The 14004-nt window shown below is 41.0% G+C and overlaps 1 protein-coding gene across 2 annotated transcripts in view; it reads right to left on the minus strand.

Annotated features, from left to right (window-relative positions):
- LOC131396195 (pyruvate dehydrogenase phosphatase regulatory subunit, mitochondrial) overlaps positions 1 to 14004 on the minus strand; it is a 52560-nt gene that overhangs the window by 3785 nt on the left and 34771 nt on the right. For both annotated transcript variants that reach the window (XM_058528263.1, XM_058528264.1), the window contains exons 11-17: positions 12093 to 12248; positions 11716 to 11849; positions 11192 to 11340; positions 10607 to 10719; positions 9222 to 9316; positions 7544 to 7633; positions 941 to 1123 (exon numbers count right to left, since the gene is read on the minus strand). In XM_058528263.1, coding sequence (XP_058384246.1) covers positions 941 to 1123; positions 7544 to 7633; positions 9222 to 9316; positions 10607 to 10719; positions 11192 to 11340; positions 11716 to 11849; positions 12093 to 12248 — 920 coding nt within the window. The remainder of the gene's footprint in view (positions 1 to 940; positions 1124 to 7543; positions 7634 to 9221; positions 9317 to 10606; positions 10720 to 11191; positions 11341 to 11715; positions 11850 to 12092; positions 12249 to 14004) is intronic.

Below are 14004 nucleotides of genomic sequence, written 5' to 3' on the forward strand. Positions count from 1 at the left end.
TGGATGTTAGCTCAGGGCTGATCTTCCTCACACACACAAAAAAAATACTTGCTAGAATTGTTTTAGAAAAACAATGTTTTTATATAATCCCAACAAAAAGTCCACACATAAATCTGTATTCAATGCAGATATATGTATATATGCATATGTACAAAAACGTGAGCAGGATAAAATATCTATTAGGAATATATAAAATGTGAATGATTTTAATTTTCTTCTTTATATTTTTCCAAATGAATATTCATTACTTTTATATCACAGGAAAACAGTTATCTGTAATTGCTCAAAAAGAATACTGTAGATCTGCTGTACTGCAAGGGAATGATTGCCAAGATGTTTTGTTAGGAAAAAAGCAAGGTGCAATGCAAGCAGGTAGTATCCACCATCTAGGTTACAATATGTGACGGGAAATTGTCACTCTTCTGTTTGCACTACACTGACGCTCTCTAAAGGAGACAGGAAACTGCTTCTTCTGGTGAAATTGGCAGTGAGATTGGGTGGGGTTCAGAGGTGGGAAAGAGACTCTTCGCTGAATATCCTCTTGAACTATAATTTTTTTAAAAAATCATGTTCGTATATTACTTTGAAAAGAAACAAAAAATTAGGCAGTTGAATGTAAGATGACTGATTTGTATAAATATTTGTGGCATGTTCATGAATCACCACAATCAACTCAGAAAGACTTCACAGAGCATTCAGTCTAAAAGAGAGCAAAGTGCTCCAAACAAGTGTTGGCTGTGTATTGTTTTCATACTAAGATGTTTTATCCCATAGATACATTTTTCATTCTCAGCACATCCTAATCGTCATGATTCACCTGATGCTATCACCGAGGTCTCAGTCCTTGTACACTTCTCCATCCACATCAGCTCCTCTTCCTACTCTAATGCAGACCCACTGCTCGGGAAGCTGAGTGACAGAGTGTGCATAGGTACAGTACCTTCTCTAATTTCACCCAAGACTCTCGTCCACATTCCAGCGGTGTGGTGAGGGTATTTAAATCCTGACCCCAGAAGGCAAAAAACTTCTCAATTCGGAGACTACGAAGAGCATAATACCCAGCATTCCGGATTCCGTATTTCTGCCCAACACTCATCACTTCATTGTATACATGCAGGGCATACTAGAGGGAGAGACAAAAGGTTAGTAACCAGGAGACCTTCGGAATTAAACATGGAATGTGTCTGGCAGTACCTGATGGCTGACATATTAACCTGGACAAGAGAAAAGTTTGTATAAAATTCTCAGAATGTCTCATCCTCAACAAACCAAAGTGCTACATACAGCCCAGGAATAACGAGCCGGGTCCCCCTTAACCCAGACTTAAGCTCCATGAAAACAGCATCCTTATCTTCTTACTTCTCTAAAATGTCTAGAAGAGTGACCTAAGTATACAGCAGTAATTAAAAAACTCATACACGCATTCTCACCATTCAGTAAATGACCAGTCTCATAACTGCTGCTCACCAGCCCACTCATCCTCTGCCGACTTTGTTCTCTTGCTCCAATTCCCCAACCTCTGTCCTTCCCTTATGCGCTGGCCCGTGCTATGAAATGTGTATTACTCATAACCTAGATGTGCAGCTGCTTTTTCACACAGATAATGGCGTACCTTACTGACCCAGAAGGAGTCACAGAGGAGCCAGGAAAGCAGAGCTCTCCTACCCATGTCCCACGACATCCAGCCTCTCATGTTCTTTTCTTGGTTCCAGAAATGTAAGTATCAAATAACTTAAATGAACAGAAAGTTTTCTAAATTGAAAGCAAATATTCAATCCCTATCTAAATGTATTCTATACTGTCTAAAGCCCAATTACAGACTACACTGTTTGCTTTAAAAACTAAAAGTAAACAAAGGACAAGACACAGAAATAAGTCAGAGAAAGACAAATGCTGTATGATCTCACTTATGTGTGGAATCTTAAAAAAAAAAAACCCCATAGTAAAAAAGATCAGTGGTTACCAGAGGCAGGGGGTTGGGGAAGGGAGACTTGGAGGAAGGTGGTCAAAAGATACAAACTTCCAGTTAGAAGATAAAGAAGTACTAGGGATGTAATGTACATCATGACTATAGTTAATACTGCTGTATGATATATATGAAAGTTGTTAAGAGAATAGATCTTAAGGGTTCCCATCACAAGGAAAAAACATTTTTTTTTTGCTTTTTATTGTATCTACGAGATGATGGATATAATCATTTCACAATATATGTAAGTCAAACCATTATGCTGTATGCCTTAATCTTATACAGTGATGTATGTCAATCATATCTCAATAAAACGGGGGGAACAAAGGCAGAAGAAATCAGCTTCATTCATGTCGCAGTTCTTTTTTTTTGTGAGGAAGATCAGCCCTCAGCTAACAGCCATTGCCAATCCTCCTCTTTTTTGCTGAGGAAGATTGGCCCTGGGCTAACATCCGTGCCCATCTTCCTCACTTTATATGGGACGCCACCACAGCATGGCTTGACAAGCAGTGCGTCGGTCGGCGCCCAGATCCGAACCTGCGAAACCCCGGGCTGCCAAAGCGGAGTGTGCACACTTAACCGCTGTGCCATTGGGTCGGCCCCCATTTTGCAGTTCTTTGTCCTGGCAATGTACGGTGCTCTATAAATTGCACTACTGCAGCTGAACATGCATCTACCAAACAGACCATTGTGGTCAAGACTACTTTAAATGTGGAAAAAGGGAATCCAAGCTACTGAATATACACACAGCCTGTGGAATGTGTGTCAGTGAAACACCTGAAATAGGAAAGGTGGGTGGAGGAGACCAATGGAGAGGGGCAGGGAAATGAGAATACTACAGAACTAGCATCTCTGGTTGGTTCAGTGCTCTTCCGTCTCAAGATAAATACTCTGTACTTGAGTTAAGAGGAAGACAAAGGAGGAAAGATTTAAAGTTTTGGGCTAGATGAGAAGAGCAAAGGGAAAAGTGGGTACCCACCATTTACTCATTTTCTCACTAAATGCTGGGGATTTGGTGTGAACAAAACAAGAATCTGCTGTCTTCCATGTTTTGGAAGACACCTCAAAGAGACAAATCCTTCTTGAGGACAAAAGCCAGCTTGAAAAGAACCTGGGCATGGCACAAATTACCTCAGGGACTCATGGAAAAATCATAAGAATGTGACTAGCCCAGGAAAATCAGAAGACAGAAACCAGAGCCCCCAAGTAATGAAACTGCCAGAGCCACAGAGCCTGCCCCTCCTGACGGAGTTTGGCCAGTTCATGACACAGGCACCCAGGTGGTAACACCTGAACGACCGTATGGCACTTCAGAATCAATCCCTGTCTGTACAGGCAAAACATCAGCTACAGTTGTATCAACTCTTCTCAAATCATAAATAATCCCTTCATCTTAATATTGTTATATTTCTGAGTATGGAAAAGCAGATGAAATTTCATGGGCTAATAAATTCATGCTTCATTTAATAATTAATAGACAACCTAACTACAAGTAATATGACTAATGTCAAGAACAGGATAAGGCTGCCTATGATCACTGCTACTTGTCACAATTGGACAAGGGAAAGAAATGGCAGGAATAAAAACTGTCAAGAAAGAAGAAAAACTATTACTATTTGTACAAGTATGTGTCACTTAATGACAGGGATGTGATCTGAGAAATGCGTCGTTAGGCGATTTCGGTGTTGTGCAAACATCATAGAGTGTACTTACACAAACCTAGGTGGTACAGCCCACTACACACCCAGGCTATTGCGTATAGCCTACTGCTCCTAGGCTACGAACCTATATAGCATGTTACTGTACTAAATACTGTAGGCAACTGCAACAAAATGGTAGGTACTGGCATATCTAAAAATATAAAAGATAAACAATAGTACACCTGTATAGGGCACTTACCATGAATGGAGCTTGCAGGACTGGAAGTTTCTCTGGGTGAGTCAGTGAGTGAATGTGAAGGCCTAGGACATTACTGTACACTGCTGTAGATATTTACAAACACTGTACACTTAGGCTACACTAAATTTATAAAAAAATGTTTTTATTTGATAATTAACCTTAGCTTACTATAACTTTTTTACTTCATAAACTTTAGTTTTTTTAAAACTTTTTGACTCTTGTAGTAACACTTAGCTTAAAACACAAACACACTGTGCAGCTGTACAAAAATATTTTCTTTATAGCCTTACTCGAAAAGCTTTTTTCTATTTTTAAAAATTTTTTTATCTTTTTGTGTTTTAAACTTTTTTGTTAAAAACAAAGACACACACATTAGTGTAGGCCCACACAGGGTCAGGATCATCAATACCATTGTTTTCCACCTCCACATCCTGTCCCACTGGAAGGTCTTCAGGGGCAATAACATGTATGGAGCTATCACCAGCATCACCACAAGCACGTAAGTAATGTGTGGTGCTACAGCATTATGATAGCTACGACATCATCACTAGGCGGTAGGAATTTTTTAGCTCCGTTATCTTATGAGACCACCGTTGTATATACGGTCCATTGTTGACTGAAACATTGTTATGCAGTGCATGACTGTATATGGTAAGATTGAACCCTGGAAATTCCAGAGAATCAACTAAAAAACAACTATAAAAAGATAGTTTAGTAAGGAAATAGTTTAAAGAATTAATATACTGAAAAAAGAGCTTTCCTAAATCATAATTACTTAGAAGATAATGGAACAAAGACACCAATCCCATTCACAACAGCAACGACAACAAAATATTCAAATAAATGTATAACATCTATTTGAAGAAAACTCAAATACCTCTGACGGTCATAAAAAAAATGAATAAAAAATACAAGGCATACTTTGTAAGATTCAACACAGCATAACAATGTCAATTCTCCCTAATTTATAAATGCAACGCAATCCAAAAAATATCAGAGTGTTTTCATTTTGTTTTAACTAGATGATTATAAAGTTTACAAGGGAAAATAAGGAAACAGGAATTGTTCTTTTCCAAGCTATGAGGGAGGATAAACACTACCAAATATTAAAATATATAATAAAGACTCAGTAATTAAAACAGTGTGATCCTGGATCATGACTAGTAGACCAATAGAACAGAATAAAAGTCCAGAAATAAACTCAAATACATATAGGAGTTTAGTATCTGATAAAGGTAGAATCTCAAATCAATTGGTTATCCACATGGAAAAAAACAGTTTGATCCATACCTCATAAAGTGCACCAAGAGACACTGCAAAAGGATGGAGTATTTAAATATTTAAAAAACCCACAAACCTATAAACAAACAGCAACAATACAAACTAAAAAAGCATCATAAGAAACCTGGAGAAATTTTATAACCCCAGAGTGAGGAAGCCCCTTCTACATATCAAACTCTAGAAGCCACAAAGGAAAAGATTGATCAATTCAACTACATAAAAATCAAAAAACCTTCTGCCACATATGCAGTATTTTCCATGATAAAAAGTAAATTTAGGGGCCGGCCCGGTGGCGCAAGCGGTTAAGTGCGCGCGCTCCGCTGCGGCGGCCCGGGGTTCGCTGGTTCGGATCCCGGGCGCGCACCGACGCACCGCTTGGTAAGCCATGCTGTGGCGGCGTCCCATATAAAGTGGAGGAAGATAGGCACAGATGTTAGCCCAGGGCCGTCTTCCTCAGCAAAAAAAGAGGAGGATTGGCAGATGTTAGCTCAGGGCTGATCTCCTCACAAAAAAAAAAAAAAAAGTAAATTTAAAAAACCATCAGGGCCAGCCTGGTGGCATAGTGGTTGAGTTCGTGTGCTCTGCTTTGGCTGCCCAGGGTTTGCGGGTTTGGATCCTGGGCGCGGACCTCTGCACTGCTTATCAAGCTATGCTGTGGGAGGCATCCCACATATAAAGTGGAGGAAGATGGGCAGAGATGTTAGCTCAGGGCTAATCTTCCTCAAAAAAAAAAAAAAAAACTTCTACATGGCAAAAAACACAACAAATCAAAAGAAATAGCAAACTGGAAAAAAAAAAAAAAGCTTTCAATAGGAACGACTGAGAATGCCCAGAAATTGGTAAAATAGACCAATAATTCAAGACAAAAACAGACAAAGGCTATGACTAGAACAGTCGTTCATGCAGCGTTTATTCAGCATTTACTATGTGCCAAGTATTTCTCTGGGTGCTAGGGATCCAAAAGTTAAAATAGACGAATATCCCTGCCGTCAGGGAACTTACATTTAAACAGGGGTAATCTGATGAACAAAATAAAGAAAATGTATTTTATTAGGCAGTGGTAAGCACTATGGAGAAAAATAAAAACAGAGGATAAGGAGAACTGGTAGGGGGGTGAGTGTTGCAACTTTAAATAAGGTCTCATCAAGGTTACACATGAATAAGACCTGCAGCAGGTGTGGCTGTGAGCTTGGGAGTCTCTTGGGGAAGGACATGACAAGGGGAAGGAACAGCAAGTGTAAAGGCAGAAGCATGTGTAGCTTGTTCAGAGACTAGCAAGGAGTAAGAGGCAGAGAAGAGAGGATATGATCAGAAGCACCAGTCTGGAGCATGGGTAGGCAGAACTGTGTAGGCCTGTATGTGGGCCTTTACCTGTGTTTTGATAAGTTGCTCAATCTCATGCATAAGGGAAATTAAAACTGCAGTGACAAACTATTTTGTACCTATTGGACTAAGGTTTGACAACTCTATGTGTTGCTACATGTGATAAGGAAAAAGACACTCTCGTATACTGCAGAATTTTTTATAATAGCAAAGGACTAGAAATACCCTGAATATCTATAGTACCAGGCTGGTTAAATAAATTATGATTCAACTATTTGATGGAATATTATATCACTGTTAAAGAATAAAGAAATAAAAAAAGAAAGAAAAAGAAAGCTCTTTTTCTTTAGCTATTGACAGAGAAAGATCTCTAAGATAAATTGTTAAGTGAAAAAATCAAGATGAAGTACAGCAGTATGCTTCCGTTTGTGTTTCTAAAAAGGGGCTTAAGAATACGTCCTTGAACTTGCTTGTATATGCACAATTCAACAGGACAAACAAAAAACGAATAGTTATATCATTAGTGCTGGTTGGTGGGAACTGGTCGGGTGACACTGAATACTTTTTACAGTTCTTTATTTTTAAACCATGTAAATGTATTACCTATTCAAAAGAAGTAAATAACTTAGATAAAAATGCTAAAATCGGGCTGGCCCTGTGGCTTAGCGGTTAAGTGCGCGTGCTCTGCTGCTGGCGGCCCAGGTTCGGATCCCGGGCACGCACCGATGCACCGCTTCTCCGGCCACGCTGAGGCCCCGTCCCACATACGTCAACTAGAAGGATGTGCAGCTATAACAAACAACTATCTACTGGGGCTTTGGGGAGAAAAAAGGAGGAGGATTGGCAATAGATGTTAGCTCAGAGCCGGTCTTCCCCAGCAAAAAGAGGAGAATTACCATGTATGTTAGCTCAGAGCTGATCTTCCTCACCAAAAAAAAAAAAAAAAAAAAAAGCTAAAATCTCTTTAATGCAGCCTATCTCAGTTACCAAGATCCAACCAGAGATTGCTCTCTAACCCTGCCAGTGCTCAGCAGGTGTGGCAAAGACAGCACACCTTCCTTCCACGGGTCTCACCTCTATAGGGATATAAAGCATGAATCCTGGCTCTCCCGTGTGGGTCATGCTCATCACCCGGATCCCGTTTGCATAGCCCACACTCATTTCCTGTGGAAATAAAGGGAGACGGTCAGCATGGAAACTCCTCAGGGGAAGTGGGCACTCAGTACACTTGTTAAAGGAATGAATGTCTGAGGTAGACCCCTCTCATTACCTCTGTGTCCTCTCTTTGACCGTATAGGAGACACATGTGAATGAAAAAATTTCATCCTCAAAATGGTGTATTTCAAGGTATTGGGGTCATTAGGAATGGAGCCTTTACAATATCTCTTCTCATAAATATGACCATTTCAGGAGTGCTAGCCAAGCAGCTGGTACAAAGTGGAGGCAAAGTCTTTGACAGGCATGAAATACTTTCTTTTCGAAAAGTCCTGCTAAAGATTTGTTTAGTCAAGGGGATTGGGAGCAACGAAGACCAGGCAAATGTCTTCTCTGGGGGACTCGGCAGACAAGTCCTAGGCACCTGCCCCACAAAAGATGATGCCTAATGCCCACAGAACATGGTTCACCTGTTACTCTGGGGTCAGAGACCAGGCTTCTAATGTTGAAAATGTATTTAGAGCAGCTCAGTTACCTAACGGGCCTCGGACTCAATCGCTCTTCCTATAAAGGAAAGCAGTAAGTCCCAGAGGTACTAAAACAAATGTTTCCACAGCAGGCCCAACATAATGTGGTACTCAGTAGGTGCATGCAGACGGATCGCTCCTTCAAGCAGCAAAGAAAGGGCTGGGAAGGGGTCTGCTGATAGCTAACAGAGTTTTTTGTTGCTTTCACTCTGCCATGGAGAAAAGGGAAACTGTAAAATCAATTAGTAAGGGGATCCCAACTTTGGTTTGAACTTCAAAGAGCCTCCGTCAGTAACTGTCCCAAAGCCGCTTGTTACAGGTTGCCAAAACGTCTGTTTGGATCTCTCTAATCAGCCACTTCCTAGAGAGTATTCAGTTATCATTTCTTTTATTCAGTTACAATTTGTTTCACTCAGTTATAGTGAAAATTATGTAAGTTGTTTAGGGAGTCACCTAAACCATTTCTTACCTGAAGATGCCACATACACAGAAGTTACTCTGCGTATGGAAAAGAGGAAGCCCTGCATGGAGAGAAGGGACCTGACCTTGACTGGCATTTTTTGGCGTCAGTGTCATAATCCTATAAGAAAAAATTTAATCCACTGCTACAGAAAGCAATAAATATATAGGACTGGTATTCAGAAAAGCTAAATCCACTTCAAAGATATCCTAATGCTTATTAAATAAGGAAACCTTGAAGGGTGAAAAAAATAAAGAAATGAATTTATTCATTTTGTTTGCCTAATAAAAGAACACACTTTGTGGGTGCTAACACCACAGTAAGAACATGTAATTGCCATCTCCATAAGAGAAAGACTCCTTGCCCATTTAAAAGCTAGAACTTGGGGCTGGCCTGGTGGCGCAAACGGTTAAGTGCGCGTTCCGCTTTGGTGGCTGTGGCGGCATCCCATATAAAGTAGAGGAAGATGGGCACAGAAATTAGCTCAGAGTCAATCTTCCTCGGCGAAAAAGAGGAGGATCAGCATAGGATGTTAGCTCAGGGCTGATCTCCCTCACAAAAAAATAAAATAAATAAATAAAATAAAAGCTAGAACTTGACCAGCACCTACCTTGCAAAACAGACTTGGGAAGTGGTCTGGAGTCATAGGGGCATAGGACAACTCAGACAGCACATCCACAGCTCGAGGACCAATCAGATTGAGGGCTAAACGGAAAAGAACAAGAGATGTCTGGCTGCTCCAGGTGAACAACTGAGCCAACGGGAAAGGTTTGTTCTGGACTTGCTCACCTATGGCCAGGCCTGGGGTGGCAAGACCACTAAAGCATCCCTTTGCTTAGGCAATCCAAGGATGGACAAGAGCACCCTGATTCTGGCAAATTCACCTCTTCCGACAGGCCTGCTACATGCAGCTACGGACTGCCGGCATGACAGAGCCTGGCTACTGTGTTTCCTCTTCTGGGTGCACAGGAAGACAACATTCCATGTCCTCCTGTGCAGTTAGAGGGGATCATGAGACCAAGTCCTGGCCAATGGGATAGGAGCCCACTTCCAGGACTGGCCATAAACCCCCTGCACAATTCCCATTCCCTTCCTCTTCCCAGTGTGGTTACATGATGGAAAAAGCCCCAATCCCAAATCAGCACCAGGACGAGAGCTGCCCAATCACTCAGGATTCTGTCATGTTTGTGACAGCAGCTTGTGCTAATTACACATCAACTACCTTCATATAGGCTAGAAAACAACTTTGGTTCAACAAGATTCTGTAGTTTGCCAATCATACTTGCCACTATGATGAATTCAGAATGAGGGCCTCGTCGGGTTGAGGGGCAGGAGTCAGTTAAGTGGGGAATGGGGTGGAAGTGGAGGGGCCACTCCCCTAACAGGACTGCTGAGGAAGAGAATCAGGAAATTTAAGTATTCCTTAAAAATTATTCACTCATTTAAAATAAAAAAAAGCTAAGGGTAAATTTTGGAGAAAATAATACTTAGGTAATAAATATAAAACTACTTTAAAAATTATTTACTTGGTTAGCCCTAGTGGCTTACTGGTTAAATTCGGCATACTTCATTTCAGTGGCCCAGGTTCGGTTCCCAAGCACAGACCTACACTGCTCTGTTAGCAGCCATGCTGTGCTGGCGGCCCACATACTGGAAAAAAAAAAAAAAAATAGAGGAAGACTGGCACAAATGTTAGCTCTGGGCGAATCTTCCTCAGGAAAAAAAAAAAAATTATTCAACAATATTTGTTTTCCTACATGCTGGCTGTGAGGGATATAGCACTGAACAAACAGAAACCGAAGCAATAACCCATCCCACACTGCACTTATGAACATGTGGGGAGGATTAGAGATCAATTTTCTATGACCAGAGAGCCCCTCCACACTTCTAATTCTGACACTCATTTCTGAATGTCAAATATCATGAAGGTGAATGGAGATGAATCTGGATTGGCTGGCCTTTTCTTGCACAGCTGACCCCAGAGGGCCACCTTACCAGTGTATTTCCAGGTGACATCCTCCAGAAGCAGGTTGCTGTCTTTCGGCATGTATTTCTTAAGCCAGGCCCAACAGTGGACCTGCTGGTCAGTTGGAGAAATCATGAAGAAACTGAAAGTGAGACCCAAAGTAATCAAAACCAGGCAGCAGAAAAAGGACCAGGAAGGAATCAAGTTCTCAGCTCGTTTCAAAGCAATGAGTAGAATACTGGCAAATGACCTCTCAGCTTTCAGGGAGGGCCAGTAGCACATAATTCTAGGATATACCACATAAGGACAAAACGAAAGATTCTGGCTTCCTATTACTGCCAAGAAATGATACTGACCTACTAATATAAGGCATCTTCTCCCAGTAGGGTAACTCATTTTTCTACATCAAGTTTTACATAACCTGGTGAGTTTCTTCTTTTTCTGGTGATTTCTTTTTGTACTGGGCTGCTAATGAACTGGCTATGAGTTAATGAAATTTTTTTTTTGTCCTCAGTATAATTATGGTTTCTTGGAAAGTGAATTGGGTGCTCTGCTCAGCACCCTTAGGGAAGCAGTGTGCAGGAGGGAGCAGGGTGGATGGTGGTGATCCTCACCTGCGCTTGCTCAGCCGCGCTATGCTGCAGTCATTTTCGTACCCTCCACCCTCGTTGAGCATGCCAGTATGCACAATGTGGCCCACGGGCACATCAAGGTCATTGGAGAAGAGGTACTGTAGAATGTCTAATGCCTGATCCCCAGTAGACTGTAGGGTTAGGGAACAAAGCAGAGAGAGTGAGCACAAGAGCATCTGGCTGAGTAACACAGCCTGACAAGCAATGCGACTTGCTGAGAAAATTCAATTAGCCAGTACTCATGCAACAATATGTGCAGATTTACTCCACTGCAAGAAGTTCCAGAGAAAGCTAGCTATTGATTCTAATGATAAATGGGCCTCTGCAAGCAGATTAAAAACCAGAAACAAAGAGCTAAAAATTCAGAGAACTATTATAATACAGATAAGACACTAAAATATACCAGTTCTTACAGAATCAGTTTTGAAATGACAGATGAAAAATAGGAGGCACTCAATAAATACGCAAAGTTTCCTAATCTGTTATATTGGTTTCCAAATACTTACTGTTATTTCAAACTTTGTGAAAGAAGACATGTCAATGACACACACAGCTTCCTTACAGCACTTGACTTCGGACTCCACAATGTCAAACCAATCTGGCTTATAGAAGGTCTTGCTCTGCTCCAATGCCAGGAGGTCTGCGGAAAGGAAAAAAAAAAAAAAAAAGAGAGAAAAGGAAGGGATCTATAAAAAAAAAAAAAAGAAAGAGAGAAAAGGAAGGGATCTATATTGGGAGTCTCCCTGTATAGTTTAGTACAGTATAACAGATTTTTATTATTTATTCTTCCAGGAACACATTCTAGCTATATACATGTAAAATTAAGTTTTATTAATTCTCAGGGAAAAAAAAAAAGAACAAAAATGAGAATGTGTCTTCTTACCCTTGTCCGGTGGCACGAAGTACTTTGGCCTCTCGAATCCATGTTTCTCCATCCACCTGGCTCCTTGTGCATCTAGCCGGTCATAGAGGGGAGATGTGCGTAACTGCCTCCCGGTCTGGAAGTCCCAACGGGGAACCTTCAGATCGTACAGCAGAGCTAAAACAGATAAGAACAATCTATGAAAGCACAATCCACAGAGCTGAGTACTCAATATCCACTAGACTCTGGAGTTGCTCCTATTCAAAAGAGCATGCTTTCTGGGCTAATGTAGCCTAAAATTTGCCAAACAGCACCCAGTATCACAGCATGCTCCAGAAGAAAGAATAATATCGCAAGAGCTGATATCTTCCCTCCATAGAGTTATATAGCTATGAGTCACATAATGACTCTAGGTCTCTGTTCACAATTATCATTCCAAATTTGTAGGTAGAAACAATGGGAGAAAAGTCACAGTTCTAAACCTTGCTAAGCTCTACTGCAGAGATGAAGGTTATATCTAAGTGGGACACAGGTGGTTACAAAGTGTGAAAAAATAGCACTTGATTCCTAACAGTGCCTGTGTTGTTGGGATCTCAGACCTGTTACAGACATTTCCTCTCTAATATTTAACCCATTTCTGAAGTGAAAGGGCACATAGCATACCTTGATTTGGTGGCTCTGAAATCTGACAGGTTGCATAGTATTGTCCCAGTGACATTATTCACATAACAAAGCTAGGGTCAGAATTCATTTCTCCTAATGTCCAATCTGCAACAGCAATAAGTAAAAATAGCCAGAAAGAGTGTGATCTCTAGTCCCTTCTAAAGAGAAGACCTGACCTCACACCATTCCAACCAAGAGTTACATCAGGGTGGTGGGGAGATTGGGAAATTAAACAGAAGGAAGCCACACTGGTTTCCTTATACTGTGAAGATTTGTCAGTCTCCTCTGGTACTTTAGGTTCTACTTTCCCCTTCCCCATTTTCTATCATGCCTGCAATTTCTATTTTATGAGAATCAGAGAAGACCACCAAAAGTGTCATCTCATCAAGGAGAAGCTCAAGCTCAATTATAATTGCACAGGTTTTAAAGTAACTATAGATGGGGAAATATAGACTTACAATAGTTCAACATTTTAACCAAAAGAGTTGCTAAAAATAAAGAACCTTAGCAGTTACACATAGTGCTGCCAGGTCCTTTATCTCTCACAGGCATGAGTTCCCTGCCACAGGCCAAAAGTGAGCATGCAGGTGGTAAAGGGCATCCAAAGGCCTCATCGTGAATGGAACTTCCAGCTACTGAAACAACAATTCATTCTTAATCAAGAATGGTGGTCACAGGCAATGCAGAAACTTAGTCCTGAGCATAAATATGCCCAAAATATTTAGATATATTTTGGCAAAGTCTGAGAATAGTTCCTCAGCATAGGAAAATGAAATTACAATCTGATTTGGTTCAATTCCTCACACAAAAGCTGTCTCTAAGGGCTTACTAGAAAATAAATCAGGGCCGGCCCCGTGGCTTAGCGGTTAAGTGCGCGCGCTCCACTGCTGGCAGCCTGGGTTTGGATCCCAGGCGTGCACCGACGCACCGCTTGTCCGGCCATGCTGAGGTCACATCCCACATACAGCAACTAGAAGGATGTGCAACTATGACATACAACTATCTACTGGGGCTTTGGGGGAAAAAACGAGGAGGATTGGCAATAGATGTTAGCTTAGAGCCAGTCTTCCTCAGCAAAAGGAGGAGGATTAGCATGGATGTTAGCTCAGGGCTGATCTTCCTCACAAAAAAAAAAAAAAAGAAAAGAAATCAGAGACAAGGTAGAGTAATAAGTTAAAAGGAAGAGGCCAATCCTTTAAAGTTGGAGGGAAGCAAGATCAAGGAAAAAGAGAGCAGGAATGTATATTTTGTATTTACATGAGAAGTGGTT

The sequence above is a fragment of the Diceros bicornis genome, chromosome 32 (genome assembly GCF_020826845.1).
Source record: "Diceros bicornis minor isolate mBicDic1 chromosome 32, mDicBic1.mat.cur, whole genome shotgun sequence".
Classification (NCBI taxonomy): Eukaryota; Metazoa; Chordata; class Mammalia; order Perissodactyla; family Rhinocerotidae; genus Diceros; species Diceros bicornis.